Raw genomic sequence first — 26,278 nt, 5'->3', positions numbered from 1 at the left:
CCGGGAACCAAGGCTAAGGATATATATTACAGTCAGTCATCCACACAGGGAATATGTAATTGAATATCCGGAGGAGAGAAATCCTCCTTCAACCGTGAGGAAGTCTCGGGTGAGAATTGCTCGGAGATTCACAGCTCGAGCATCACGGCCGTCTGAATCATACATTGCCCAAGTATTATGGGAAGCGAGAGGCAAGTTCTCTATTCCTGCTACAGTCGTGCATTATTCTGTCATGGGAAATGCCTGATTAGAACATCAGGGTATGTCTGTCTTTCTTTGATAAGCTTTTAAAACTCTTCGTCATTGTCTGTACGAACGCACATTGGGACTAACGATAAGAGGACTTGACGAGTCAGGAGAAATTGACTATTGGAAATTGGTCTTACCCAGGAAGCTGGTTTCCTCGGGACGAATTTGCCGTCCTTTGTTGAGCGTTTTCCACTGGGCGTCAGTTTTGTACTTTATGGTGTAGGACTGTACCAGGTGGCTCCTCTCCAGAGGTTGTTGCCATGTGATGAGAAATCCGTTGCTGATTTCGGTTATCGTCAAATTTCTTGGCGGACCCGGTTTAGGTCCTGGTCATATATACACAGACGTTGTAGATGAGGAATATCTCTGCTGGGTTTTAGCCACGTTTAAAGGGTGGTTATTGCGCGAGAAATTGCAAATAATGCTTGCTAATTATCCGGATAAAGATTCGCGTCTGCACATGTGCTGCATGAATTCCCGAGATAGAAAAAAAAAATTTGATGCCACTTTCAAGCTGATAGTCAAATAGCGTAAACAGCCCGTTGACAATGGGTATGTTATACCAAACATATACGGGGTTTCTATACGAATCGCGTAAAAGTGATTCCGCGTAATGTATCGTCCGCACACCCATATAACACCGGTAATTTCTAAGCGCGTTGCATCTCATTCTGACAGCGATGTACCACCATCGTCATGTTATGGGTACGACCATAAAATGGTTTTACGATCAATAATGGCCCCCGCACGGCTGTAGATCTGCTCGATCAAACTTAATCGCCCCCTCCCCTCCCCGCCCCCAAACCCTTGCCCGTCTCATTCATTGCGTTTACACGTAATCGTTCAATTTGCATTGTTATTCGGTTTCTCTTTTTACTTTCTTTGTACATTTTTTCCTCTACGATAAAATAAAGTTGTCCATTCGAGCCACTGACATGGTGTGTGTAGACATACTATTGTACCGGGATTAATCGACGATTGATAATGAATTAGTGTGAAATTTGAAACACGTGTAATAACGAAAGCTTAAACTGGAATGTGGAAAGTTAGTAACGTGACGTGTGAGTATCATAAAAACGAAAGAATAAAATAATGAAAATACCTTTCGGATGGGCGGTTGATGGATGGACGGGGGGATTTCCTGTGGAATCAGTTGGTAAAATCTGAGTACTATTATCTACAATGTCTGAAATGAAAGAGAAGACAAAAAGAAAATGAAGGTGTCAATGGGCATGTGAAAAATGTAACGGTCTGCAAGCTTTCACGTCGGTGGCGTCAACATTTAGTTTCTTTTTTTTTTTTGGCTGTTTTTTCATATTTGTCAGGACGAGGTAGGGCGCATGAACGGCGTCGAATGAAACGAACAAACAAAAAACTCGGCAATGATACGAAAAATAGTATAACAAAACATCGTATCCAAAACGTAAAAAAAGACGCAAACACAATCGCTACTCAGAACTGAACAATTTAATATGCAGCAGCGGCTGAAAAACAGCTGAACCTCGCGAAAGAACCAAAACTGAGGTGATTTTTTTTTTTTTTCAACGTTTCTTCTCACTTTTGTTTTTCAAATGCCTTACCAGTTTGATCGGGGGTATCAGCAGAGCCACCCTGACCAGCCGAAGACGTTCCCCCAGACTGTAGTCGGACGTCTAGGGAGCCGGCATTGTGAGAAATAAAGGGTCAAGTTTGCGATGTTTTGTTGCGTTTGAAAGTTTCAAAGTGAACAAGCCTTTCAGCGTCGTTATAGGAATAGCGATATTTTTGGTGTATAAAATTCTGTTGGCGGAATTCCGTCCGATGTAATAATGAACTTCTGTATTGGTTTGCCAATAAATTGAAGGAAGACTTTTTTCCCTTGGGAAATAATCGACACGTTTTAATTACATCTACGTTATCGGAAACGAAGTTCAAATATCCGTCCAACTCACCCAGTGTTCGAATCGTAATCACTTTACTGAGCATTCCTTCGCCGAGGGCGTTTTTCCCTACTACTTGAAACTCGTAAACTGTTGCCGGAACCAGCCTGTTGATAGTGACCGTCGTGCTGCCTGATGGCGTGACCGGTATCGTCTCCCATTCCGAAGTCCCAGCTTCACGGTACCTACGGATCATCATAAAAGCTCTATATGACCGTTTAATCGATCGGTAAGCAGCTTGCATTCTCATCAGAGTCCCGGAAAATTGCTAGACAGGGTTTTTTTTGGATCAGAATTTGAACTCACGACTCGTGGGAGGACGATATAATACCGAAGCAGTGTGACCGTGCTTCTCTTTCTTAGAAAGATCGATGGGTTCTGAATTTGTAGCAGGAATTTGGTTTTCCAATGCAATGGAGCAAATAATACCGTACAGATACCCGATCAATGCTTCTCCGAGAAACCGTATCGGAAAGATAACTTGTGCAGGAAGTTGAGAGTCTAAGCGGCAGTAGTGAACAAAGTTTTCCGGAATTTGTCGAGCCCACTGTGCGTGGGGCGATATCAGAGTTATATCGAGGAAAAGTGGAGCACTGTGTATACTTGATAAGTACTCTGAAGTAGGACGTCAGATTAACCCAGCCTCGCTACCGGAACATGGTGTAGGGTACCAACGCGACCAACTACCGATGCGAAAATCGGTGAGAAACCTTTTGCGTTGGTAGTAAAAAAATGGTAGAAAGGTCGAACTGACCAGATAGTGTAATCCTGCTTGTAGTCCGGTCCACCGGAGTTTCCCGGCAGCCATTCGAGTGTGACGGAGAACTCGGTAGCCTTCCCGGTGACGTTGTAGGGAGCGTGAGGCTGGCTACCCTCGATGACGAGCTGGGTGGCGACGACGATGGTGGCGACCTCGTTGGTGGCTACGCACTGGTAAAAGCCAAAATCCGACCGTCTCAAGCTATCGATGGTCAAGTTGCCGCCGACGACCTTGACGCGGTTACGCTGCAGAGGTGCACCGTCCTTCTGGAAAATTGGAAAGTCTCGAAAACGGAGATCGGAAGGTGGTTGCGTGAGAAAAAACCGGGCAATGCTCACTCGCTGCCACTGGATCGTCGGGTTCTGCGTGCCCTCGGCCTCCTGGGCGTCGCAGTGCATCTCGACGGTGTCGCCGACCTTCCGCTGATAGATGGGCTCCGGCTCGACGGTGAAGACCGGGGGCTTCCTGACCAGCACCTCCATCGGTCCCGAGCTGCCCTGCGTGCCCTGGGCGTTGTACGGGGTGCAGGTGTACCGGCCCTGGTGGTTCTCGCTGACCCTCGTGAAGAGCAACGAGCCGTTGTTCATAATGACTATGTCCTTGGTCTGGTAGGGCTCGAGGAGCCGTTTGTCCTTCGTCCATGTGACGTACTGCAGAGGCGGGTTGGACTTGATGTAGCACTGGACGACGCCGGCCAGCCGGAAAGGGAGGTACTGGATGGTCGGGGTGAAGGTGACCTTGGCTGGATCTGAAAGTCGAGTTATCGGCTGTTAACTGCTCGGCCAGACCACGATGCTGGCTGACGAGCAGCGAGCCCGCGAGTACGCACATTCGACGTTGAGGTAAGCACTGGCGCTCTGAGGTTCCCCGATGCCGTTCGTCACCTCGCAGAGATACTGCCCGGAGTCGTCGGCGCTGACCGGATTCACGACGAGGCCGCCATCCATCCTGATGGTGAACCGCGTTTCCAGGGCCGCGACCTCCTTGACCGGAGCCCCCTCGCGAAACCAGCGGACAGTCACGTTGCCCGGAAGAGCTTTCGCCTCGCAGGAAAACACCACCTTTTCACCCTCGAGCTTCGTCTGGTTCGTGGGGGGTATCATGATCACCGCTCCACCTGCGTCACAAATCGGATTTCTGATCGCGTTGAATTTTAATATGCCATTTCCGATGTGTTCCCATTTGCAGATGTCCCAACTCCTCCCCCTATTATACCTACCCTAAGATGGGGTGAATATTTCGGTGGATATTTGCAAACTTTATACCTACTCCGCCCGAAGCTTCTTCCTCGGGGTTTCGATCAATGCCCATTTCAGCACACGATACACATTATGGTATTGGAGAACGCCCGCGACCAACTTCAGGCGGAAACGGAGAGGCAACGAGTCGCTTGGATTTCCGGCGTGACGTTGGAACGACGCGGAGGCGGGTACGAGGTACTTTGCGAATCAGCAAGCGACACTTCGGTGATGAAAACTGGCAAGTTTTAAAATTCCCCGTCGCGCTTCTTGCCCGCCTCCGCCTCCACCTCCACCGCCACCCCGCTTATAGTTGTCCTCGGCTCAATTCCGTGACGCTCCATAATCCCGTTTCTAAAGTTCCGCCTTTTTCCCGTGTCTGCATCGCGGGACGGGGAGAAGGTATCGCGTTTAAAAGTTTCATAACTCCGGAGTAAGGTGAAGTAAAGTATCGACGAAGCGAAGGGGAAACAAAGATGGAGGGGAGAGGGTGAAAGACAAGAAAAACTTGAGAGCAAGATTGGTACGAAAAACATCTGGTAAAAGTGTGTCCCGTTTCTACATGGAATTACGCTAAAGTCCTCGGTGGGATCGTCTGGTTCAGGATATCGGTATCCTCCTACGGCTATTTCAACGATACACACATTTCTTCGTCCAGGAACAGAACAAGGATTCGTTTAACTTTATTTCTACCCTGCAGCCACCTCATCCTGGCGCTCTCTTCCGTTTCCAAAAGACGAGCATGAAGGCCACCTTAAGCTCTGGGAACAAGGACCGCGTGTTACGCGAAAAGTTCTTTCATATGACAAGAGAATACCCGCGTTCCCGCTTCTCTTATCCACCAGATTACCGGGATTCCTTACTTGACCTGCACCCTCGCGGATTTCAGCGCTCCACTTTAGTTCTCATCTACCTTGCATGCTGTAACAACGTATATTAACAAGTACAGTTGATCTCTGGAATGATTCTTCCGAAGCTTGGTGGGCAGGAAAATCGACTCCTTGTAAAAGCTTCATCGGAAAGTGTAACCGGTGTGTTGGAAGTAGTCTGTGAGATGTTTTCTTCGTTTAGGTGTGAAAAGGGGTTGGAATCATTGAATAACTCAAGATACTCTGCACTGAATCATTTCACCCTCTGCACAACTTGCTTGCACGAGCATTCGAGGCAGATTCACGCAAGTGGTTCGGTTGGTCGAGAGTGCATTGCAGAGGTAACCACTTTGTTTACCTGTCCTATTCATCCGCTTCGATCCTCGAGCCGGTTACCAAACACTGTGGACAAAACTCCACGATTCTTTGTATGCAGAGCTCGCGAGTCGTCACATTTGCGGTGTTTTCGATCGGCAACAAAGTGGAGAAACTGGCTTAGGGAGGAGTGAAAGAAAAATGGAGTCGAGATTGGAGTCGGACTTACCAGCGATGATTACTCGCGCTGTGTGACTGATCTGTCCCTCGCCGTTCCGCGCTATGCAGGTGTAATCGCCGATCTCTTCGGCGCGTATCGTCGCGATCCTCAGCTCCGTACCGTCGTTGAAGATTCCGATCGTGCCCGAGGGTTCAACAGGGTTCGCATCCTTGTACCAGAAGATTTCCGGCGTCGGAGTGCCTTCGGCCTGACAATTCAGGATTATCGCATCCCCAAGATTTACGTAAATTACGTCCTCGGGGGTGATGCTGAATCGCGGAGGAGCTTTTCGTGCCGGGGAAAAAAGAAAACAATTAGATTTTCTCCTCGCCTCTCTGCCCCTCTTCCTCTTATTATTATACTTCTTTGGGCAAAAGAATGAGGCGGAAAATCAAGGAAAAAACACAAACCCACAAAAAGGAGATGAAGAAGAAAAAAAAAATAAATAAAAAAAATAAAAAAATTGAAGAACGAAACTTGAAATTAGGTTGCTCATAAATTATGGCCGGTTTTTGCCAGACGTCGTTATATACCTAATACTCGTGCTTTCATCTTCTCTACCTCCCTATTCGAGAGCAACTCTTTGTAATAAAAACTGGAACGTAACAGCTGTAAAAATTTCGTAATGATCTACCCACCTCGCAGTTGAATCGATCATCCCTCATGTCCCTAACAATTTCTTTTTTTCCCCCCTCATTTTACCTCTCGTTTATTTCAACATTACGATATACAGCCGGAGAAAACTTTTATTACGAAGATATTTTGCCGAAGGAATCAATAATCATTCGCGGCAATGTCTGAACTTTGAAAACCGCACATCTGAAGAGAGAGAGAGAGAGAGAGAAGGATATTTCGTAAACAAAGTTTTGCGAAATAACGACGAATTGGTTCCCTTGAATCGGATACCCGTTGGAAATAAAAACCAATGAAGGGGAGTAAATTTGGCGTATTTGAACGGGGTTGACTGCACGATTGTGAACAGGGAGAAACACGTATAAGGGAGGAGAATAAGTATAGAAAGAATACGGACGGACTGTTTGAACGATCAACGCTTCATCAATAATCATTAAATTCTCCTTAGCGGATGATAAAGGTCTGATTCGCGTCCGTGTCTCATACCTATAATATAATCCGGGACTTCGAGGAGGTTCGGTTCCGTTTTGTGTTAAAAAGGGGGGTAAGAAGGAGATAAGGAGTCAGGATAAAAAGGACGAGGAGACAACGAGAAACGTGAAGAAAAAAAAAAAAAAAAACGAGTCCGGAATAAAGACGCGAATAGTAGAACAAAGGTGCGGTAGGTGAAAAAGCGATTGGTTTGATTGTCCGTTGTCGATGCGGCGGGCGTCGCGACGCCTTTTTCGTTTCAGACGCGTGGTTTCGCCGCTTTTGCAGTGCAGACCCGGAAGCATTTATAACCGTTAGTCGCGGGACAGCCGAGGGAAAACTTTACGACTTTTTGAGGGACAAAAGGCTTTAAGTACTTTCTGGTCCCGCTTTTTCTTCTTCTTTTCTTTCTCCCTCTCTCTCTTCCTTCCTCTCTTTTTCCCTTCCGCGTCAACGTCCGCCAGTTACTCCCTTTGAATTCTTTGAGTGCGTTATAACGGCTATCAAAATGTTTCTCTTTCTCAATTCTTCCTCAGCCACTCGACGCCTCTCACTCTACACGTACATACTATCACACCTTATACTCCTTGCCTGGCAACAAGCTTTCGCATTTTATTTTCCTCTCTCCTCCCTCCAGACTCTCTCCCTTAACGTGCTCGTCATACGCGAAACGAAATCTCCAAACGCTCGCCAAACCTAATTCAATTCCGTTGAACAGTTGCCTTCCTTGTTTACCGATGCAAAGTATCACTCGAAATTCATCTATTCACCTGCATCAAGCGACTCATACAACCACTTCCCAATGAATCTTACACGCGAACTTTTCAACTACTACTACGTACTTCACGTGCTGTCGGTCTACCGAAGGGCCCTCCGACTTGAAGCTTCACGGTGAATTCCGTCTCTACCTCGAAAGCTTTCGAAGGAAAGGTTGTCCTTGGTCTATTAGATGTACGTAGAGTGTGAAAACTCACCGTGTACGTCGAGGTGGAACCAGGTCCCGTTCTTCTGACTGTTCGGCGATCGGTTCAGGAAGACGACCTTGCATTCGTACCAGCCCTGATCGCTCTCTTGAATGTTGGTCAGGTTGAGGCTGGCCACTCCGTAGGGTGAATTGGGACCGACCCTCGACACGCGACCCTCGTATCCCTCGCCGCTGTGGGTTGGGTACGACTCGTACCATATGTAAATCGGTATTCCCTGCCCCTTGCACCAACACCAACGCGCAACATAAACGAAGTGCCCCTTTCTGCGTCAACATTCGAGCCACCATCCGCCGCAATTATTGCCCTCGCAATTTTCATTTTCGTTTTACGCTTTTCGCTCTTATTTATCAACGATAAGCTGCACGGCCTCGGAAGATTGGCAATTATTTCTGGCGTTTTTCGTGGCTCGAAAGTTGGCCAAAATTTACAGTGAAATTAATTAACCTACGGTATACACATATAATGACAATAACAACAACATTAAATGATTCAATGAGTTTGATATAGATTCAGCTAGCTGCGTGTAATAACTGACGAATTTCACGGGTAAACTAAGCGTGATCAATTTTTTTTTTTTTAATTCTATTCTTTTTCCACTGTCGTACGAAGCGTAATCGTGCAGATGCAGCAACCTTCGAATCATACGTCTCGACGGCAAAAATATAACTCCAAGATCGATGAACGGTAATAAACAATATGCGACAATCGTCCGTTTGCGTGCCTGGCAACGATACAATGCGGGTATAAATTGATACATGCAGATCTATACGAGTGAATAAATGATCGGGTAAACAGTAATTTCCCGCTTTTCTTATTGCATTCGTTAAATTATTATGCAACGTGCAAAGAAAACATCCAGCGTTCTATTTACCTGTACAATATTGTGCATAATAATGTGTCTACAAAGTTCGCTGAAACAGGTATTGATTGGAAAGTCGACGGTGCGATTTGTTTCCCGTCAGCAATGAACAGAGCGCGATTGTTATTCACGAATCGAGATTATGCGTTTGCCACAATAATTCATTGCTATGCATAGCTGTAGGAAATACGCTTGATTGATTGTTCCATATTTCTTTATCTATAATTCGATAAAATTACCGATTTTTGCGATAAATTTTTTGTTTTTGTTCTTTCCCCTTCCTGAAAACGGTTGGTACAAGTACACTTATTTTCTCAACAAACACCGAACGCGCCGCCATTCTGTAATTTATTCCTGGCACGGTAACTGCACAGTTTGAAAAACATCTCTGAAATTTTTCCCTCGGTATTATTATAGAGTATGTATATTACAAACATACTTTCGCCTGTGAAATAGAATGGATCGGGTCAGGAAGGACGGTTGAGAACGCGTCAGAGCCACGAGTGCTAATTATTTTTCAATTACACAAGCAAGAAAGGAATATAAATTCTCTCTTCTATACTCTCTACGGTTCTTTACGGTGTTCACGTTGTGAATTCATCATCCCGGGAAATAACGAGAAAGAAGATGAGGAAAAAAACGTTGCCCGGCTCTGTAAAATCGTGAGAATAGTGAAACTTGGCGAATCTTTCAGTTTTATACTTTCTAGGATCCAGATCTCTTTTCGTATTAATTTCATCCTCATATTTCTCTGGGCTTCAATTGCATGGCCCGTTAAATTTTAAGAGAGAAAAAGGGATATACATAGAAGACTGGCATCGAAAGCAACTATTATATTATTACACAAGATGTGGCTGGTACCGTTCTCACGCATGCACGAAACTCAAGTAAATTACCATGGCGAAGGGTGGCAACATGCTTCAATTCCGGACTCTATTATTCGCCTCTTACATTTTTCGACTCGCCTCTCCCTCCCTCCCTCTCGCTCTATTTCAGCATACTTTCAGAGCTTCCTCCCGCTGCGAGATCCTGACGGCAATGCGATATTCTCTTTCAAGTGCACGCCGCACCCTTGCGGTCTACCTACTCGCATTATATGCTGTACCGAGTCACTGCAGCGGAATTATTCACCGGAAATAGGTCAGTTGGCTTGTTCTCCGGTTCGGCGCGTCCAAATTCAACGCTAATTCCGTTCCGCGCGTTCTCCATTTTTTTTTTTTTTTTTTTCGGGGACGATTTTAATTTTCTTCAGCTCGAAACTTGCGGGCGTACATTTATGTGCTGAATCGTGAAACGGCGCGGTGTTGAAGTTCCGAATTTGAAAAGCTCCGAAAGCGCCTAATTCCGAATTATTTGGTGGCGAAAATTGAAGGAAAGAAATCGAACTTTGGAGAAATAACAAAGTTTCGAATAGTCGGAAACCCGACGGCGACTCAAAGTTCCGAAGTACAAGATTTTAGAGCATAGTTTCGAAAACCGAAATACACTCACACAGCGTAGTTTACACACCAGTGGGTGTAAAAAATCGGAAAAACTGAAAATCCGAATGACCAGAATTCCGAACGTAAAAATATCGAAAATCCAAAGCAAATATCAAAGTGGTAAAAATTCACCAAGCCTGAAATCCCAGAACTGAAACTTCAAGTTTCACCGCCAATAAATTCAGAACTCGGCGCTTCGGAACTTTTCGAAATCGGAATTTCAACGCAGCCTTCACGAAACGAAGCTTGGAAGCATTTTAAACATTATTTGTTTTTTCTCGATTGCTTGTTTGATTTTAACGAAGTTGATTATGCGTAATTAGCCTGCAGGTGCGTACAGATTATTGTGAATAATTTGCCGGGGTTGTTTGTTGCTTACACAAACGCCTCTCCGTTGAAATTGGAGAAATACTCATCCCGCGCATCGGTAATGCGGTTCATGACCGACGTGCTACAGTCAAGAGCTTTGGAATTAATGGTACGCGAATTGAAGGTAATTCCAGTTGAAATTTTGTTAATTTCATTGAAGTTCGAGCGGCACCCATTCGCACCGAGTTATATCGAATTAAATTTCACGACCGTCACTCTCACCCTCGGTGGAATAATTATCACCGTCGGAATACAAGTTATTCGATACGCGGTAAGGAGGAATGTCGGTAAATCGATCGCGTCGATCCCCCTGAGAGTAAAAAATCAACTTTTCGTGTATCCGCGACTTTTCCGGGAAAAAAATCGTCGGGAAAAAGAACGACGAACATTTCGTCGAGTTTGTTCCGGTCGTTACATTCTCCTCTGATTATCACTCATTATACGTAGAGTTTCACGCGAGAACAGCGTCGACTAATTATTCTTTACTCGCGGAGGACTCAATTGGACTTCGAATTTCCCCTCTACGTATATAATACATCGATACGCGTTGTATCGTGAAATTTTCCCGCCAATTAGGGAAAATAACGAGCAACGTCGAGGTTGAGGGCGAGACCCTGGAAACCGAGGAAGGTCGAAAAGTTGGGTACAAAAAAGCCTAATTGCTCGACACTGTGAAAATACGAATCATTAAACCACCGGCGGAGATTTTTTGCAACCGTTATAATTGTTACAGTTTGTATTGGGCGGCTTTAATTCCATTCCGTGTACGCTTGAATTTCATTCTCGAAACGATTCATCGTCGGTAAAGTGATAAGACGAAGATTTTGATAAAGTAAGAGCCATTGTGCAAGCAATCTAGTCTATAACCAGAAAAGTCACCATGATGCGGATACGAATTTGAAAACATAGATTTTCAATTCTGAATACTTAATGAAATTGACAACATAGGAGAATCACACTTATTTTCTACAATTTCTTTGACGTCAAAATATTTGTATACCGATTATCTGATTCTGAAAGGCAATAACTCGTTTTATTCGTAAACGAGTTCTCAAAAACGATTGGCCGGCTTCGATTTTGAGTAAGATTAATAACGTGTCATTGACGAATCGTAATGTTCGTCATCCTTAAGTTGTAAGAATTCAGTACGTCGGATTACTTGTACCAATAGACAAACTGAAGAAAAAATCCGTCTAAGACGATTTTTAAAGAATTTTTTTCGGAGTAAAATGATCTATTTATCATTGAACGATCGTACAAACTGTATTTACGTATATTTCGGTAAAAAGAAGTCGAACGATGCGGTTTCTTTAGCTTCTAAAAGATGAAAGCAAAAAAAATTCGAGCCGATAGATTGCTGTTTCAATTATTTCAACATTATTATCTCAAATTGTACGTTTTGACCCGTAAAACGTTTCGTCACGTCTTAATTTCTACCCATTTTCATCATTACTCGATGTCTGATGTATTTATCTAAAAGTCTGTACTTTCGGAGAGATTCAGAATGATTATTTTTTTTCACTTTCATTAATTTTCTAATCACGGGTGAAACTGGTTTTTCTCTCTGCTGCAGCGGAATTCGACTCCAGGCGTGTGTGACTCGAGTCTTGCACGTGTGTGGCGGGGTTGGGTTTGCCCTATTTTTAAGCCAACTAGAGGAGCCGGCACGGGTTAACCGGCAAACTGTAAATCGATATGTTCGCGCAGAGGTTCTCATAATCGGGTCTCGTTGGAAGAATCTGCATTGTGTCGCAGCGCTAAGCCGGAGGCTTGATCCGCTTCCGCTGCACTTGCACCTCGGGCTGAAAGCCTCTCCGGAAATCGAGTGGGTCATCCATTCGACGATCGCGCCTTTTTCGACGATCCGCGATGCGGATTCTCACCCTTTTCGATCCACGCAACCCCTCGAAAATACCGCACCGTAACACGATTCTTTTCGTCAGCCGACTCGATAATAAGCTAAACCCACCCCTGAAAATTCTCGGGGGGTAAATTATTTCCCGGACCAGGCGTATGATAAATCGATCGAGAGAGCTGGTGATGCGAATATTGCGAGGAATCGTAGCTGCGGCTGTTTCAGGTGTGATCGATTTGAATTACGGGTATTCAAGAATTTTATCAGCTTTGTAAGAATTTCACACTCGAAGTACTTTTTCAATGCTAGAAGAAGAGGAGAAAGCAAACCGGGCGAATCAAGGAAGATTTGTAACCTCGCGACTTGCGGTTGAAATTTTATCACCAGTTATCCGGTAGGAAATTGTTGACAGAAAAATAAGTTGAAAGGCAAAGATTCCGGAGTGCAATTTTACCGATTAAAGCTGGGAGAGTTGAATTTGATTAAAGCTGTGTCTACATCTTTGGATGTGAAGAGAAAAAATGAACCGTGTAGAATTTTTTGCAAGAACACTCGTTAAAGATTAATCTATGACCGATAACGAGAGGTTGTTAATATTCTTCTGCAATATTCGTTGTTCATCGGTATCGAGACTTTTCGCCAATGTCTGGAAGAATTTTTCAATTTTCATTCCTTCCTCGTATGCGTGAGTGCAAACAGTATTTTTTACTTTTATCCAGCCAGCCGTAATATCGCAGGCGTATACATGCCAGAAACAGTGGAAGCGAGTTATTTACACCCCGACATTCCGCGGTAACTGTATATCATAGGAGTAACATGTACATGGTGTAAGAAAACACGAAAGTGTAATGCATAAATTTCTACTCTCTCCATCGGAGGCAAAGAAAGAAAAAATATCCACAAAAACGCGGATTTTCGATACGCGTAAATCTATAAATTTTGGTATTTAAAATTTCGCTAATTGACTTCGCCTCATCGATCGTGTGTTAAACGTTCGTTGCAAAATACTCGGGTCGTAAATCGACGATCCGAATGATAGGCATGATCGTCTCTCGAAAGCTTGAAAATGCTCAAGTTGAACAGCCGTGAATAATTTTTTTTTTTTTTTTCCAATGCGTCATCAATTTATTGGCCAGACGTTTATCGGCCTTTACTTTTATTTTATTCACGGTATTTCTTGCCGCCTTTTTATTTTCAGGGACAATTTCACCCGGAGGACGACGAAGGCTGGTACGGCCATTGTTTTCCCGAATGAAGAATGTACGGGAGCTTTTCCATTTATCGCGTTTTCCCTGCCATGCCGCGATGCAAACCTCGCGGCGTACATCGTCAGCGGGGGGTGAGAGTTTCGAGGGTGACGAAATGACGCGGCCACCAGGGCGTTCTCTCGTTCGTGAGAAACTTCCTCGCGGGAGAGAGAGAGAGAGAGAGGGAGAGAGAATGGGAGAAAGGAAGGAAAGCTTTCGACGCAGGGTGGGTGTAACATCGGGCGAACACCTACGCGACGTCGGCTGTTTTCAAGTATATGAAATTGTTACCGGTACTGCAGACGTGCCACCCCCGACCTCTTCCATTTCCATATTAATTGTTTCGCAATTTATTTAGCCGGATGTAATTTTGTAATTTCAAAAATAGTTACGCGCCTGTCTACCTGCCAGCTGTAAGCTCGCACACGCGACCGAAATAATGCGAAACGCGTTCGCAGCTTACTTAATTAAAATGTTTAACCAAACGCCATCCCCCCACCCCCACTTTCACTCACTCTCTCTCTCTCTCTCTCTCTCTCTTTCTGTATGTCTCTCTCGTTATAATTCTGGAACAGCGATAAGCTTCCGGGCTTATCGTACATGTTTGTTCATCTCCTCGTTGCAAGACAATTCTGTTAATCGAATTCACGTTCGCCAATGTCTAGAGGCAGATAATAAACGCGGTTTGCCATTATTTTTATACCAATATCCGAACGCGTACAGACGGTTTAAAAAACAAGCCTAATACGTACTTCGTTCATTGATTTTGTACGATATTTATTCACTCGTTTGTCAATTTTCTGCAGTTTACCTTTTTTTGGGGGGCGAAAACCTGTTTGGGAATACACAAAAAGGAGGTGAATTTTACGGTCGCATTTTGCATAGGTAAATTTTGGTGTCGATGGGATTTGATAAGGAGTACGCGACTTATAAATTGCCAAACGGAAATCCGGGTCCGGAATGTTTGCTCGATGCTGGTGGAGAGTAAACATTGCAATGTCTGTAAGATGTTTACGAAGCTGGTCTCTGCGTATACGTGCGAAACTCTCTCTCTCTCTCTCTCTCTCTCTCTCGCTCTCTCTCTCTCTCTCACGCGCTCTCCAATCCTGTATTCAGGCCTCGGTTTCACCGTCGTTCTAGAAAATATGTACCCCGCACCTATTGATTTTAGCCGAGCAACCCCTTGGGTACGACGCATACCTAGAAACCGGGCTTTGCCCGGTATATTCGGTTTAACTGCTCGCAAACAAGCGTGTATATGAGAGTAATTTGAAATTGCGCGAAGCGGAAGTTTCGTTGTTTGGATAAACCAAGTGCTCCTTACACGCGTTTAGTATTTTTTCACCACAATTACAGATGACGAAAACAATTTTTCCCTCTCTTCGTTCGGCTGGTCGACAAAAATTTATGATTTTCTTTCGAGTAAGGATATCATTCCGCTACTACGAGCTACTTTATTCGCGTCACTTGCTGCGAATTTGTGGATAAACTCGATCTTTTCATTGAAAAAAAATTTCCGCGATACTCAATCGAGTCTTCTGATCAAGAAAAATTGCTTTCAAATAGGTTCACTCGAGAATCGTCTACGAAAGTTGAAATCTCTTTTTCGCGCAGCGCTAATTTCACTTATAGATCGTCGCGTTAGCGAGTAAAGAATAAAGAACTGAGAGTACCGAAGCTCGGCGTAAAGATTTCAAAGAAAACTGCTACAGCTCGAGCGATTTTTACACTCTAGTCGTGATATATTTACGAAACTGCGGGAAGCGTTAAAAATTTACGAAACTCGTAAACCAAGTTACATCACCATCGGTCATAAAATTGCTGATCCATAATTTTCTGTCGATGCATGATGCAGCTGAGAAATTCTCAGGACTTTATCGCTTATTACGCGAGGCTGAAGATATCTTTGAACCTGAATATCAATTGAAGATTTAGAAATCCCCGCGATACGCTGCTGCAAAATCTATTTTCTACCCGAGTCCGAAGCGCGCTACAAGAAATTCAATTTTCGAGTCAGATGCTTTTCTCGCTGGGTGCGAAGTGCAGCGGAATTAGTCGGCGTTCCAGAAACCTGATCAGTGGAATACGTTTCCTAATTTTTTCTCGTATTTCGAGGCCTCTCGTTGCCGGTAATTCGGGCCTCTTCATTCCCGTACCGAGTGCAATGTGTAGGTGTATGAAAAAGCGTTCGCTGCGAGCGTCGACAGGGTAATCTAATCAGGAATGCCCGACGGTCGGTCTCTGGGAGTTTTACGCTGCCGAGAGGCAAATAAAAGGAAAACTAGCAACAAATGCATTCCACGTTTTCATGCATTCTTTTTCTTTTTTTCTCTCTCGTTATACGCGAAAGATTCGCCATTGGAAAATAAATTCCAAGTTTGTTGGTCGAAAGAGTGAAAAAAAAAAAAAAAATGACAGATTCAAAAAATAATACGAAAACTAAAAAAAAAATATGGCTTTTAATGTCGCCCTCGAGCCCGTAAAAAAAATTGCCCCCCCCCCCCCTCCCCCGCCTCCCACTTACTCCCCTTATTTTTAATTATGCGCCCGCAAATTCAGGACGAAAATGTATATTCTCGGAATCACACAGCGCACCATCGATGACTATCATTTTTTTTTTTTTTTTTCATTTCTATTATCGTAAATCGATAACAGGAACCGAAATTCACGCGTTCGGTGTATTTACACTAACTTTCACCGTCGAACAAAAATAAAAGATGGAACGAAAAGCAATTGACTATTTGATACAGCGTCAATTTTTTTCCGTGGATTATTCTTGCAGTTCTTTTGAATTTTTTTTTTATCTAATAGAAATGCTGTGTGAATTTTCTGAATTTTTTTTGACTGTGGAAAATTGAGTGGCACAAGGTACGAATTCCTGACACATCACTATACCGATGGATGAAATTGAAAGTAATTTATTGAAAATGAGAATCAAACATTCTCCAATAGTGATAAAAATGTTACGCCAAATGAAATGATTTTGAAAAAAATAAAACACAGAAATATTTACAAAGATACGTTTTCACAGGGAAAGACAAGAATGTATCTACGCAGTTGCAAATTATGTTCTGCGACATGAGAATATTTTTCTAAAGAATGTGAAAAGTTTTGCACATTTGCAGAAAAAAAGAAAAAAAAATTTCACGGTGAAAAGCATGCGGGCGATTTTCATTCGCCTAAAATCTACCGTGTAATATGGTTGCATTCGAATAGCTGTATATAACATTAAGAGCTCAATAACGGACAGGCATGCTAGGTTTTGAAAAATCAGGTTAGAGAGTCAGAGACAAGGTAGATTCGTAGAATCTAATTCTTGGTTGTACACGGTGAACAGATAAGAATAAAAAAGAAAAAAATAAACAAAGTGCACAAATCTAAAGAACGGACCAATTCATAGTGGCAAAGTAATGTGAAATTTGCGGAGCCGTGAGTTGGATCGGTTAACAATTATTGCCGTTGTTAATTTTACCGATATAAATAATTGTGTACAATGTTAAACGTTACTTATATAATAAATATACGCGTGTGTGCGAATGATTTTTAAGCCTATAATGCATCATGATATTAATAATTAATCTACGTAAAAAGTGTGCAATTTGCATTATGCGAATTCAGACTCTGCTCTCTCCAGTCCGGATGGATCAAAATAAGCTAATGTATATATATATATATATATATTATATACTGTATATACGAACAACAATTATCATTAATATTATATACGGCGTGTCTTGTCCGCCAGCAAATGAAAGTTTCAGCCAAAAATTATCCAAAGCAGAATACAATCATTAACGGTAGCATTTTGCAACAACGTTATTCGGTCCAAGGGTCCTGCCAAAGTCCTGCTCCGCACTGTCAAAGACTCGGATCAATCCTTCCGACATAGGCAATCGTTATTTCCTCTTCTCTCGCAGTTATTACCTCCCAACGATTCAGATATTCGATAAAAATAAACTGAACATGTCTGATCCTTGGAAAACGAGAGGCAAGAAATTGAGTTATTACTTTTTATATAGATAATTCTAGACAATTCTCAGCCGTGATTTAGAACAAAAAAGTCTGTTAATTTATTATGTCTTTGCGAAGATAGAATCGTCAAGTTTAAATGAAAAAAAAATTGAAACAAGGGACGAATCGTGGCAGGATTGAAACGACGAGCAACGAGTCGGCGGAAGGATCGCGACTTCGGTGCAGGAGCCCTTGTCTTAAACTCACGGATAGAGCAGAGGGTGGTGGCCGATATCGTACCGTATCGCCTACCTTCTTCTCCCACTGGAGGACGTAGGGCACTGGGTGCTCACCCGGGAACTCCACGTGGCAGTTGAAAACCACGCTCTCGCCCAGGATCGCCGTTATGTGGACCGCGTCCTGGTAGCACAAGCCTAAAACAATGAAATTAAGGAAACGAGGGTGAAAAAAGGTCTCTGCAAATTTACAGATTCGATCAAACATTGAGTATAAATCGTTATTCGTTAGAGAGTGCGGAAATAGGAGGAGAGACGGAGAGGGAGAGCGAGAGAGACGAGTTTTGGTCGAGAAGGTTCAGTAAATATACGTAGTTCGGTAATATAAGAAGTGTCGTAACAGCGAGTTGAAGCGTAAATCCTGGCGGGGTAGAAATTTTAACTGAGAATACAAAGACTTGACTCGCGATATTTTTTATTCATTTTTAAACATCGTCACCGTTTTCTATACATATCTATACATCTGACTAAAAAATCTCTCTCGTCTCAATTTTATTTCGCGGGCAATTTTCTCCTAACTCATCGTTTTATCTTTTTATTTATACATATGTGTGTTATTTGTTATTTATTATATGTTTCTTTTTTTTTTAACCATCAGGCTAAGTTTGTTAGACCTGCGACGAGTAGTGTCCCTTTTATATTGTAACAATAAAATAACGAATTTAAGAAAGGGTGGATAAATAAAAGAAAAAAATAGAAATTCCCAAAATTATATACGTCTTTGTGTCTTTTTCTGATTTCATTGCGTAGATTGTAGAAGAACGACGTAAAATCCTTACAAGGGAGTTTTTATCGTAGAGCAAAACTGTGTATAATTTCTCGACAGATGAAATCTACGTGTGGTTTTTGAACAGGCATTTTTCAATTCAATTTTACTATTTGTAAATTCTCGATAGAACCGGGGCTTACTACTGTCAGAAAAAAGTGGAAAATGCAACCTTGACAGTTTAATAAGGGATTCAATATTTCCATTAAAGTACAGGATATATGTGTAGAGATTCGTTTTATTCTCTCGCACTCACACCTGTTTCGGTTTCGATTAAATCTCAACCCGTAACGTACAAAGTACGCGGTGCGTCAAGCGGCTTTCGCAAACCGATTCGATACACGCTTACAACCTATATACACGCAAGGGGGTGTTGAAATTTACGTTAGCCTAACAGCTGGCTGCTTTCCGTGTAGCTTAGGCTCAGGTTAGAGAAAATTTAAGACTGATCGTGAATTGAATTTATCGGGACTCGGCAACGGTAAGCGGATCTTGAATTTTCGATGCGCGAAATAATTGCATATTTCTTTTGCCTCTATGCCTGCATGTCTTGATATATAAATTTGACGAAGACTTGGTTCAAGTAAAATTTCACTCTGCTTTACTAACTTATTTATTGCGAACTGTATTTCTGTGGAGTCAAAATTTATATACCTAATTTATACATATATTATATTTGAAGTGTGCGCATATGAATAAAATTCTGTGAAGTGTGAAATGAATAAAATCCCGATCAGGTGACAGATAGAGAATCAATATACGATGCCTGTTGAAATAACAAATATAATAATCACGTGATTAAATAATAATAGCACACACACACACACTCATTCTTCTTTATTTTCCTTTACGACAATTTTGAATTGAATTTTATGTTCATTGTATAAACTTTGTACTGTTCATTCTCGTTCAAATTAAACGATTAGGTCAAGTTTGTTCGCCTGCGCCGATTAGGGGAATTATGCTTCTGCTCTATTATAATTGTTATTGTAAGGTTTGTCGGTATAAACTATAAATAAATGAATAATCTTTCTTTTCAACATTATTTTCAACTATTCTGTGTATTTTTCTTTAGCGGTCTACTTTATTCCACGTACAATAGTTATTAAAACGTTATAGAACGTCTGCACACACTGCGCGTGTCCAAAATCCAGCAAAGCATCGTTAATTTTTCAAGATAATGTAGCAAAGTTATTTCACGAGTTATCCGTCCAGGTACGAAAGTACGGTGCTAAGAGGAACGATGAATGGAAGCCATTGTTACGTAGGTACCTACTTCAGAGGATAGTCGGCGTGTTTCATTGAAGCAACTTTGCAAAGAGATCCGATGAATAGTTTTCCCCAGTTATTTTATACAAGCCCGCTACGAATTTCCGCGGCTTCTTCGACGTGCAGCAGCCGATTCGTTTACAGGCTTTGCGGGCTGCGTTGCGGAGAGTTTGAGAAATCCTAGATGCTGCAGCTTTGCAGGGATGCCCGGAAGTGCAGCTTCGGAGCCAGGTGTAATCACTATTGGCGGGCTTCGCCTCGAGGATGATTTTTCCTCCAGGATCGATTTTCCCGCGGGTGAACGGATCGCGTTCATCCATCAGGAGCCGGGATCCGTACAGCTGGAAGGCCGCGATTGCTTCATTGAATTCCGAGCGCGGTATCAAGCTCACTGCAAGCTCGTGCGCGCAGCTTTGTTCCGTAGATTCAGTCGAGCCCCCGATTACAGAGAGCGAGCGGCACGCGAGCGGGTTCCGCAAAACAGCCGATCCCCGAAATTTACGAGACGGAATTTTACTTCGAGGGCCGCGTTGGTTTCGCGACTGATACCGACGTTCGTATGAACCCAATTACAGGGATACGCGGAGAAAAAAGTTTACGCCCTGTAAGCTCGACGTTTTCTTATTCGGAGGGGGCAAATATGGACAGCCTATCTCAACCGGATCAATTCACACGCTGCGGGTTATTTCGAGCGACACCGCGTCCGGAAACTGGGAGAACGTGACTTTGCGTGTTAAACGAAATTTGACCCTGGTGTATCCTCCGGATTATCCCCTCCAGTTTTAGAGTCTGGCAGCCGACCAAAACCTTTCACGTTCTCCGATTCCTTCGCCACCCTCCAGGACCGAGCTTCATACTTTCTCTGGAATTCGCCGCAAGCAATTAACGTCTGTTCGGGAAGACTCGAGTGCGCTGAATTACGTTTTTAGAAAAAATGCGTCGCTGGCGTATCGACGTTGCGACGTGAGAATCGTCAAATCTTGTCGAGTTTCGAGAGAAATTGAAATTATATCCGTTAACAGACATTTTCGTGCCGAGTCAACTTTTGTAACAAGTTAGTATTCTGTGGTTTTGGGGGCTATGATTACGAATCTGAAATCTGATTTTGGAAATTCAAGATGGCGGATCCAATACAGTGGAAGAAAATTACAAATTTCATGAAGTACGGTAAAAAAATTCTACGCAGGGGTTTTCGAGGCTGCTGATTGGATTCGTCGTACTGAATGTTCGAAATCTGGTTCCAGATTCGTAATCAGCGATTCTAAAAACCCGCGAACAGAGTTTTTTTTCTCCGAATCCGATCGGATTTGAAATTTTCGTCCCTCGTATCGGACCCGCCATCTTGAATTTTTTAAATCCTATTTCAGATTCGTGATCAGCAAACTCGAAAACTTATAATTTATGTTTTACGTGTAAGTGTGTAGAAGGATAACTTTCTCATTTCTACAATTTTCACGATTTTTTCCGGTCAGTTTGTTTCTAACAATAACAATTTACATTATATCGCAACAACTACTCTCAAGTATTGAAAACTCATTAGTGTACTGTCAAAAATTGGAAAAGAACCGTGAAGAAATATGTTTTCAAAGTTCTCTAAATATACAGAAAAATGGATACAAAATACTCGGCTTTCAACTGAAGCTCGAACGGACAAGTGAGCGGTTTTGTATGACGATAAGATTCACCGGAGAAAGAGATCGGAGAAACAAGCCGTGACTTTGGAATGGAATGGAATGGGAAAAGTTTACCGTGTCGTAGTCGACAAAGGCAATTAGATGGAAAAATCTGAATCGCTGCAGCAGACTGGACGGCTGATTGTCGTCGGGCAGAATGGCGCGTTTTCCTGCTGCACGAGGCTGGTCCTGATAATGGGAGCTTGCAGCCGTCACCGTGTAATTTTCCTTAGCGGACGTAATTTAACTGCAACTTTCCCGGAGCGACACCCTGTGCCGGAGCTTTTCGCCGTGACTAGAGCCGGGTTTCATTCATTCGTTGGATCCGGTGAAGCCGTTAGTTTTTGCATTCCGTATCCGAGTCTAGCCGCCGCCGCCGCCGCAGCAGTTGGCCGGTAATCCCGAGGCGACGATAAGCTCGCAGACACGGCTGCTCCGAAAAGTGTCGAGCTTTCCATCGGTGTAACTGTCCGAAGATCAGACGGCTAAGAGCCGCTCAGTTTTCACTTATGGGCCTGCGGATGGACGGGTCGGGGTGTTTCAAATTAAACTTGACCGTCCGGCGCTCACGGCGATTAGTCATCCGGTCAAGAGCGACGGAAGGATCGAGTTAAGCCGGCGAGATACGGTGGGAAAAACCGTCTGCGATCCCGGAGGGAATTAGAAACGCGATATTTCACCCTCTGGGTATCGTGTCGTCGGGTCTAATCGTTTTCTAATTCATCCGTACAAGCCGATTGAAATTTTCGCCCTCTTCTTCACTCGCGATCAACTGCGTCAGAAGAACATTCAACGTCATCGAGAATGATAACGAATCGTGAAACTACGGAGCGGAAACTAGTTTCCTGCCGTTGGACACTTCCGATTGGATTACAGAACAACGCAGGCCTGATTTTTTGAAACGCACTGAGAAAAATTTCATTTGTTACAGTAACTAGAAGAATTCGGTAAAACAGGTATCGTTAAAAAAACTGTTTGAATATTGTTGGAATTACAGAAAACGAGGTAATAAAAATTTCTCTCAGTGCGAGAAGCTTTGCTTCAGCGGCAACGTGTCTAAACGTTCTGCGAATTTTTAGTATCGGTCGAGCTTTTGCCTTGACGAAAACACTTGTTCACCAGCGAGGCGTCTCCACCTTTGTGACCGTTGTTCGTGCTCTTCGGGTCGAATGAATGGGGAACGGCGCGAAGCTGGCTGCGGTGTGCCGATGTGTATGGGTTTTGTATCATGGGGCGAGGCCTGCCAAAGCGAGCAGCCCAACGGTATGGCACAGTTGCCAATAATGAGGACAAAGACGAATGACAATGGAACAAAAGGCGCCACCCCGCAATCAAAGACAACGCGGCCCGTTGCCAGCGGAAATTATAACGGCGACGATGACACAACTTGCGCCTCGTCTTTTGTCGTTACGTGTGCCCCGTTACTCGGTACTTACGACATTATACTCTTGGAGAAATTTTCACTCCGCAACACCGGGCGTCGAAAGGACGTTTCTCCTCGTAATTTTACCCCAGTCATAACATAACGTGGAAAAACGTGTTTCACCCTCTTTTACGACAACATCTGCGATGCTTGTCCGGGCTTTCAGTGTTGCTTCGTATACCGCGTTACGAAAGATCGGGGTGGCTTCTCGTGGTCTTCGGTTGCTTTGTCAAACGGGCCAATTTGAATTGAAATTTTGGTATTTTCTGGACCGTGGAATGTGCAGGTATCGTAGAACGCGGAATCAGTCAATCCTCAAAACGACCCTTTTCCAACGATCTACAATAATTTACCGGCAAATTTTCTTCGATCGGAATCACGATGTGGGAAAAAGGGGGAGAAATGCAAGCTGGCGAGGAAAGAGTGGCTCAGGTGGCGACGAAAGCTCGGTAATTTACGAAAAAGCTCAAACGGTTGACAGTGTGACGAATTGACGGGGTGGCTTGAAACGAGTACCGAGTGCTGGAACGCTGTTTCAAAATTGTTGATATCAATATCGGCGAACACTTCACATGCACCTATGACGTAGCGAACCGCTTGAAGTCCTCTGTTTCTGTCACCCGATTCTTCCTCTCTTTTTAACTTGGGTGAAATTCGCTACAGAGTTTAATAATTTATTTCCAGGTGAATTTGCATTTTTACTGCGACTAGATAGTCGTATCGTGGGAATGTTTACTATGATAAAGTGACAATGTACGAATTATTTTGTTCTTTATTCATGTTTTATTATCATTTGTAGTTGGGTAAGTTTAGGGTCAGCCTGACCCTAGTGTGGCAGCAATGTGATTCCAGAAAGATGTGGAAGCTAAAAGTTAAGGTAACGCAGTACTCTTACCCTTACCGACCGAGCAAACTCACCTCTTCTCCCACTCATTGCATCTTACTTTGTGACTGATGGAATAAAAATGTATCCCACGAAGCACGTTGTTCCGCGTCATACAAATTTTCTCACATCAAAGTAATTGCCTCAAAGTAATTGCCAGATGGTCAGACTCATAATAAGTAGAATAATTTTTTATGATTATCTGACAGGCAACTCTTATCTCGTGCAAAAATGTAACTTATAAATTTTTCACACGTTCGTTTCAGATCACGTTCAAATTCTTCCTTATTCATCATCCCGACTGTTTTAACGACTACGCTCCTAAAACCCTAAAAGTGAAGGCATCATTGTTTGAGACAGCGAAGCCATACTCGGTGCTGCTTTTACGCCTCGATATTATTATATAGATAAAATAATCGATATTCATCGATTTATTTCTTACATTAGCAAACTTTTCAACACTGGCTTTGATATGCTTTGCGTTTTTTTATTTACATCGTATGTCACGCAGCTGCAGACGTATTGTTTACGAAATTCACCGCGTTACGATATTATCGACAGAGCACGAGCGATTGACACGCTCTCTCTCGTGTTGCCTCCATAAGCTTCGTAAGCGCTGTGTTTAGTCCACGGAGTAGTAGGAAGGAGACAAAACTCAAGCTCGGCTCAAAAGTAGGTCCGGTTTTTTGGGCAACGTAACAGAAATTGTCAAGGTGTGATGTAACCGCCTCTCGCGCACTCTGCCCCCTTCCCTCTATGATCTTACGATTTGCCGTTTGTCACTTTTTCTTCGGATTTAATGTCGGTTGAGGTTGGAAAAGCAATTACTCAGTTTTCACTCACTTAAAATGCTTATTTTACGAATTTACGGAGTATATTTATAGCACGAAGGTTTATAGGTTACGATACCTTCTTTTTTCACATTTTATACCGAAAATTTAGCTTTTTCAATAAGAGGCGCTCATATCGCATTCAGACAATTCTTCTTAAGTTAGCTCAAAACTGGGGACAAGTTTTATTGCAGAACATTGTCTCTTTCCTACTACTCCGTGGTTTAGCCTAATATGACATATTGTATATAGTTCAGGCGTACGTCATATATCTAGTCTTAAGCCCTAAAAGTGGTTGAAATTTCTTGATCGAACAGACGATTTCTACAATGTTAGAAATGTCAGAACTGGTATATTTCAACTCTCATTGTCAGTGCATCGATCGTATTGATATAGGGCCTAAATGAAAGCTCTGAAAATCTAAAAGCATAAGAAACTTGTCTTATGTCGAATTTCATCGTGAGAGGGGAGGAATACGTGATAAAAATGGCTGGATAGGCCAAAGGCTTATGTTCGCAGTAAAAGACAAAAGTTCAGCGCTGCAGCGTTGATGACACATTTTTGGATTGGTGACCACACGACTGCGCCAATTTGCGAACTCTTAGATCGTTAGTTCCTGCTTATCACTGTGTACGAAACACTCTACGCATTTCAAAGTATTCGCGTGAGAAGGTAACAATACCCGATTGAAATTTTTTGTAATTTCCATTCCGGATTCTGCAATTAACTGCACGGATTTCAAATTAGTGTCGCAAATAATTACACATAATATGTGTCACTAAGTATATTATACTTTGTTTCAACTGAAGCATAGGTGATTGGCAAGCTGATAGCGAGACTCCTAAAACAGAATTCTCGTATATCGTCATTTCGACGGAAGCGTAGACCACACACGTACACATACGCAACTGTCAAACTGACAGCGGGGCTCTGAACACGGTACATAGCCCAGCGACCAATCACAGGACGAATAAAACGACAACAATGCTTGCGAGATATATCGTGACACACCAACTTTTTAGAAGTTCGTTAGAATTACAGTTGTCGGGGTCCCGGAACTTATTGAACTGGATAGATGAAATATTTAATACTCCGAGCGGCCGATGTACCCACCAATACATTTCCTTTGAACTGCGATATTGCAATTCTCGTCTCACTCTACATCCGCTATCCGCACGGCAGGCAAAACGGAGTGTCTCAATGTGTCCAAAGGGGCCAAAAAGTCGTGTGAGAATTCGAATCCGAAATTACCTAACAGAAGCAATAAAACTTTGACTCTCTAGCAGCTGTCTACTTTTATTTAAGCGATAATTATACAATCGTGTTTACGAACTACTGTCAACACATGATCCATGTGATAACTGATACTGCGAAAAGAGATCCGAGCAGGTTGGTTGATTCAGATGACGTTGACAGAACCGACAAAAACAAAAATGGATTTCCGCACATTCGCCCCTGTTCAACAATGATTCCCGAAACTTATCCCGGGTTGTTCGACCCGACGCGTCGCGTCTCCTGCCGGCAAGTGGATCAAATAACAGACGCCTTCCGCGTGGTTGGATTCAAATTTCGAACATGGCTCTCCCGAGGCCTCATTTTGGTGCCGATTTGAATAAAATTTGAATACCCATTTTCGCTCAAGCTTGCCACTGGCGCCTGGGGCGCCTATTAAATGATCATCCCTACGAACCGACGATTTCCTGTGGGAACAACGTT

At 43.2% G+C, this 26,278-nt stretch overlaps 1 protein-coding gene across 15 annotated transcripts in view; it reads right to left on the bottom strand.

Annotated features, from left to right (window-relative positions):
• LOC124213914 (protein turtle) overlaps positions 1–26,278 on the bottom strand; it is a 171,213-nt gene that overhangs the window by 15,791 nt on the left and 129,144 nt on the right. For 7 of the 15 annotated variants that reach the window (XR_006882025.1, XM_046615685.2, XM_046615690.2 and 4 more), the window contains 10 exons: positions 17,690–17,856; positions 7,649–7,880; positions 5,580–5,855; positions 3,758–4,045; positions 3,267–3,676; positions 2,923–3,194; positions 2,181–2,353; positions 1,830–1,901; positions 1,352–1,390; positions 387–575 (listed from right to left, as the gene is read on the bottom strand). Coding sequence is in view for 14 of the 15 variants with exons in the window: in XM_046615685.2 (XP_046471641.1) it covers positions 387–575; positions 1,352–1,390; positions 1,830–1,901; positions 2,181–2,353; positions 2,923–3,194; positions 3,267–3,676; positions 3,758–4,045; positions 5,580–5,855; positions 7,649–7,880; positions 17,690–17,856 (2,118 nt within the window). In the remaining variant the exon portion in view is untranslated. Of the gene's footprint in view, positions 1–386; positions 576–1,351; positions 1,436–1,829; positions 1,902–2,180; positions 2,354–2,922; positions 3,195–3,266; positions 3,677–3,757; positions 4,046–5,579; positions 5,856–7,648; positions 7,881–17,689; positions 17,857–26,278 lie in introns of all 15 variants that reach the window. The other 8 variants (XM_046615687.2, XM_046615692.2, XM_046615694.2 and 5 more) reach the window with 8 other exon arrangements.

Source organism: Neodiprion pinetum, chromosome 3 (genome assembly GCF_021155775.2).
Source record: "Neodiprion pinetum isolate iyNeoPine1 chromosome 3, iyNeoPine1.2, whole genome shotgun sequence".
NCBI classification, from domain to species: Eukaryota; Metazoa; Arthropoda; class Insecta; order Hymenoptera; family Diprionidae; genus Neodiprion; species Neodiprion pinetum.
This window is presented reverse-complemented; position numbering and strand designations above follow the sequence as displayed.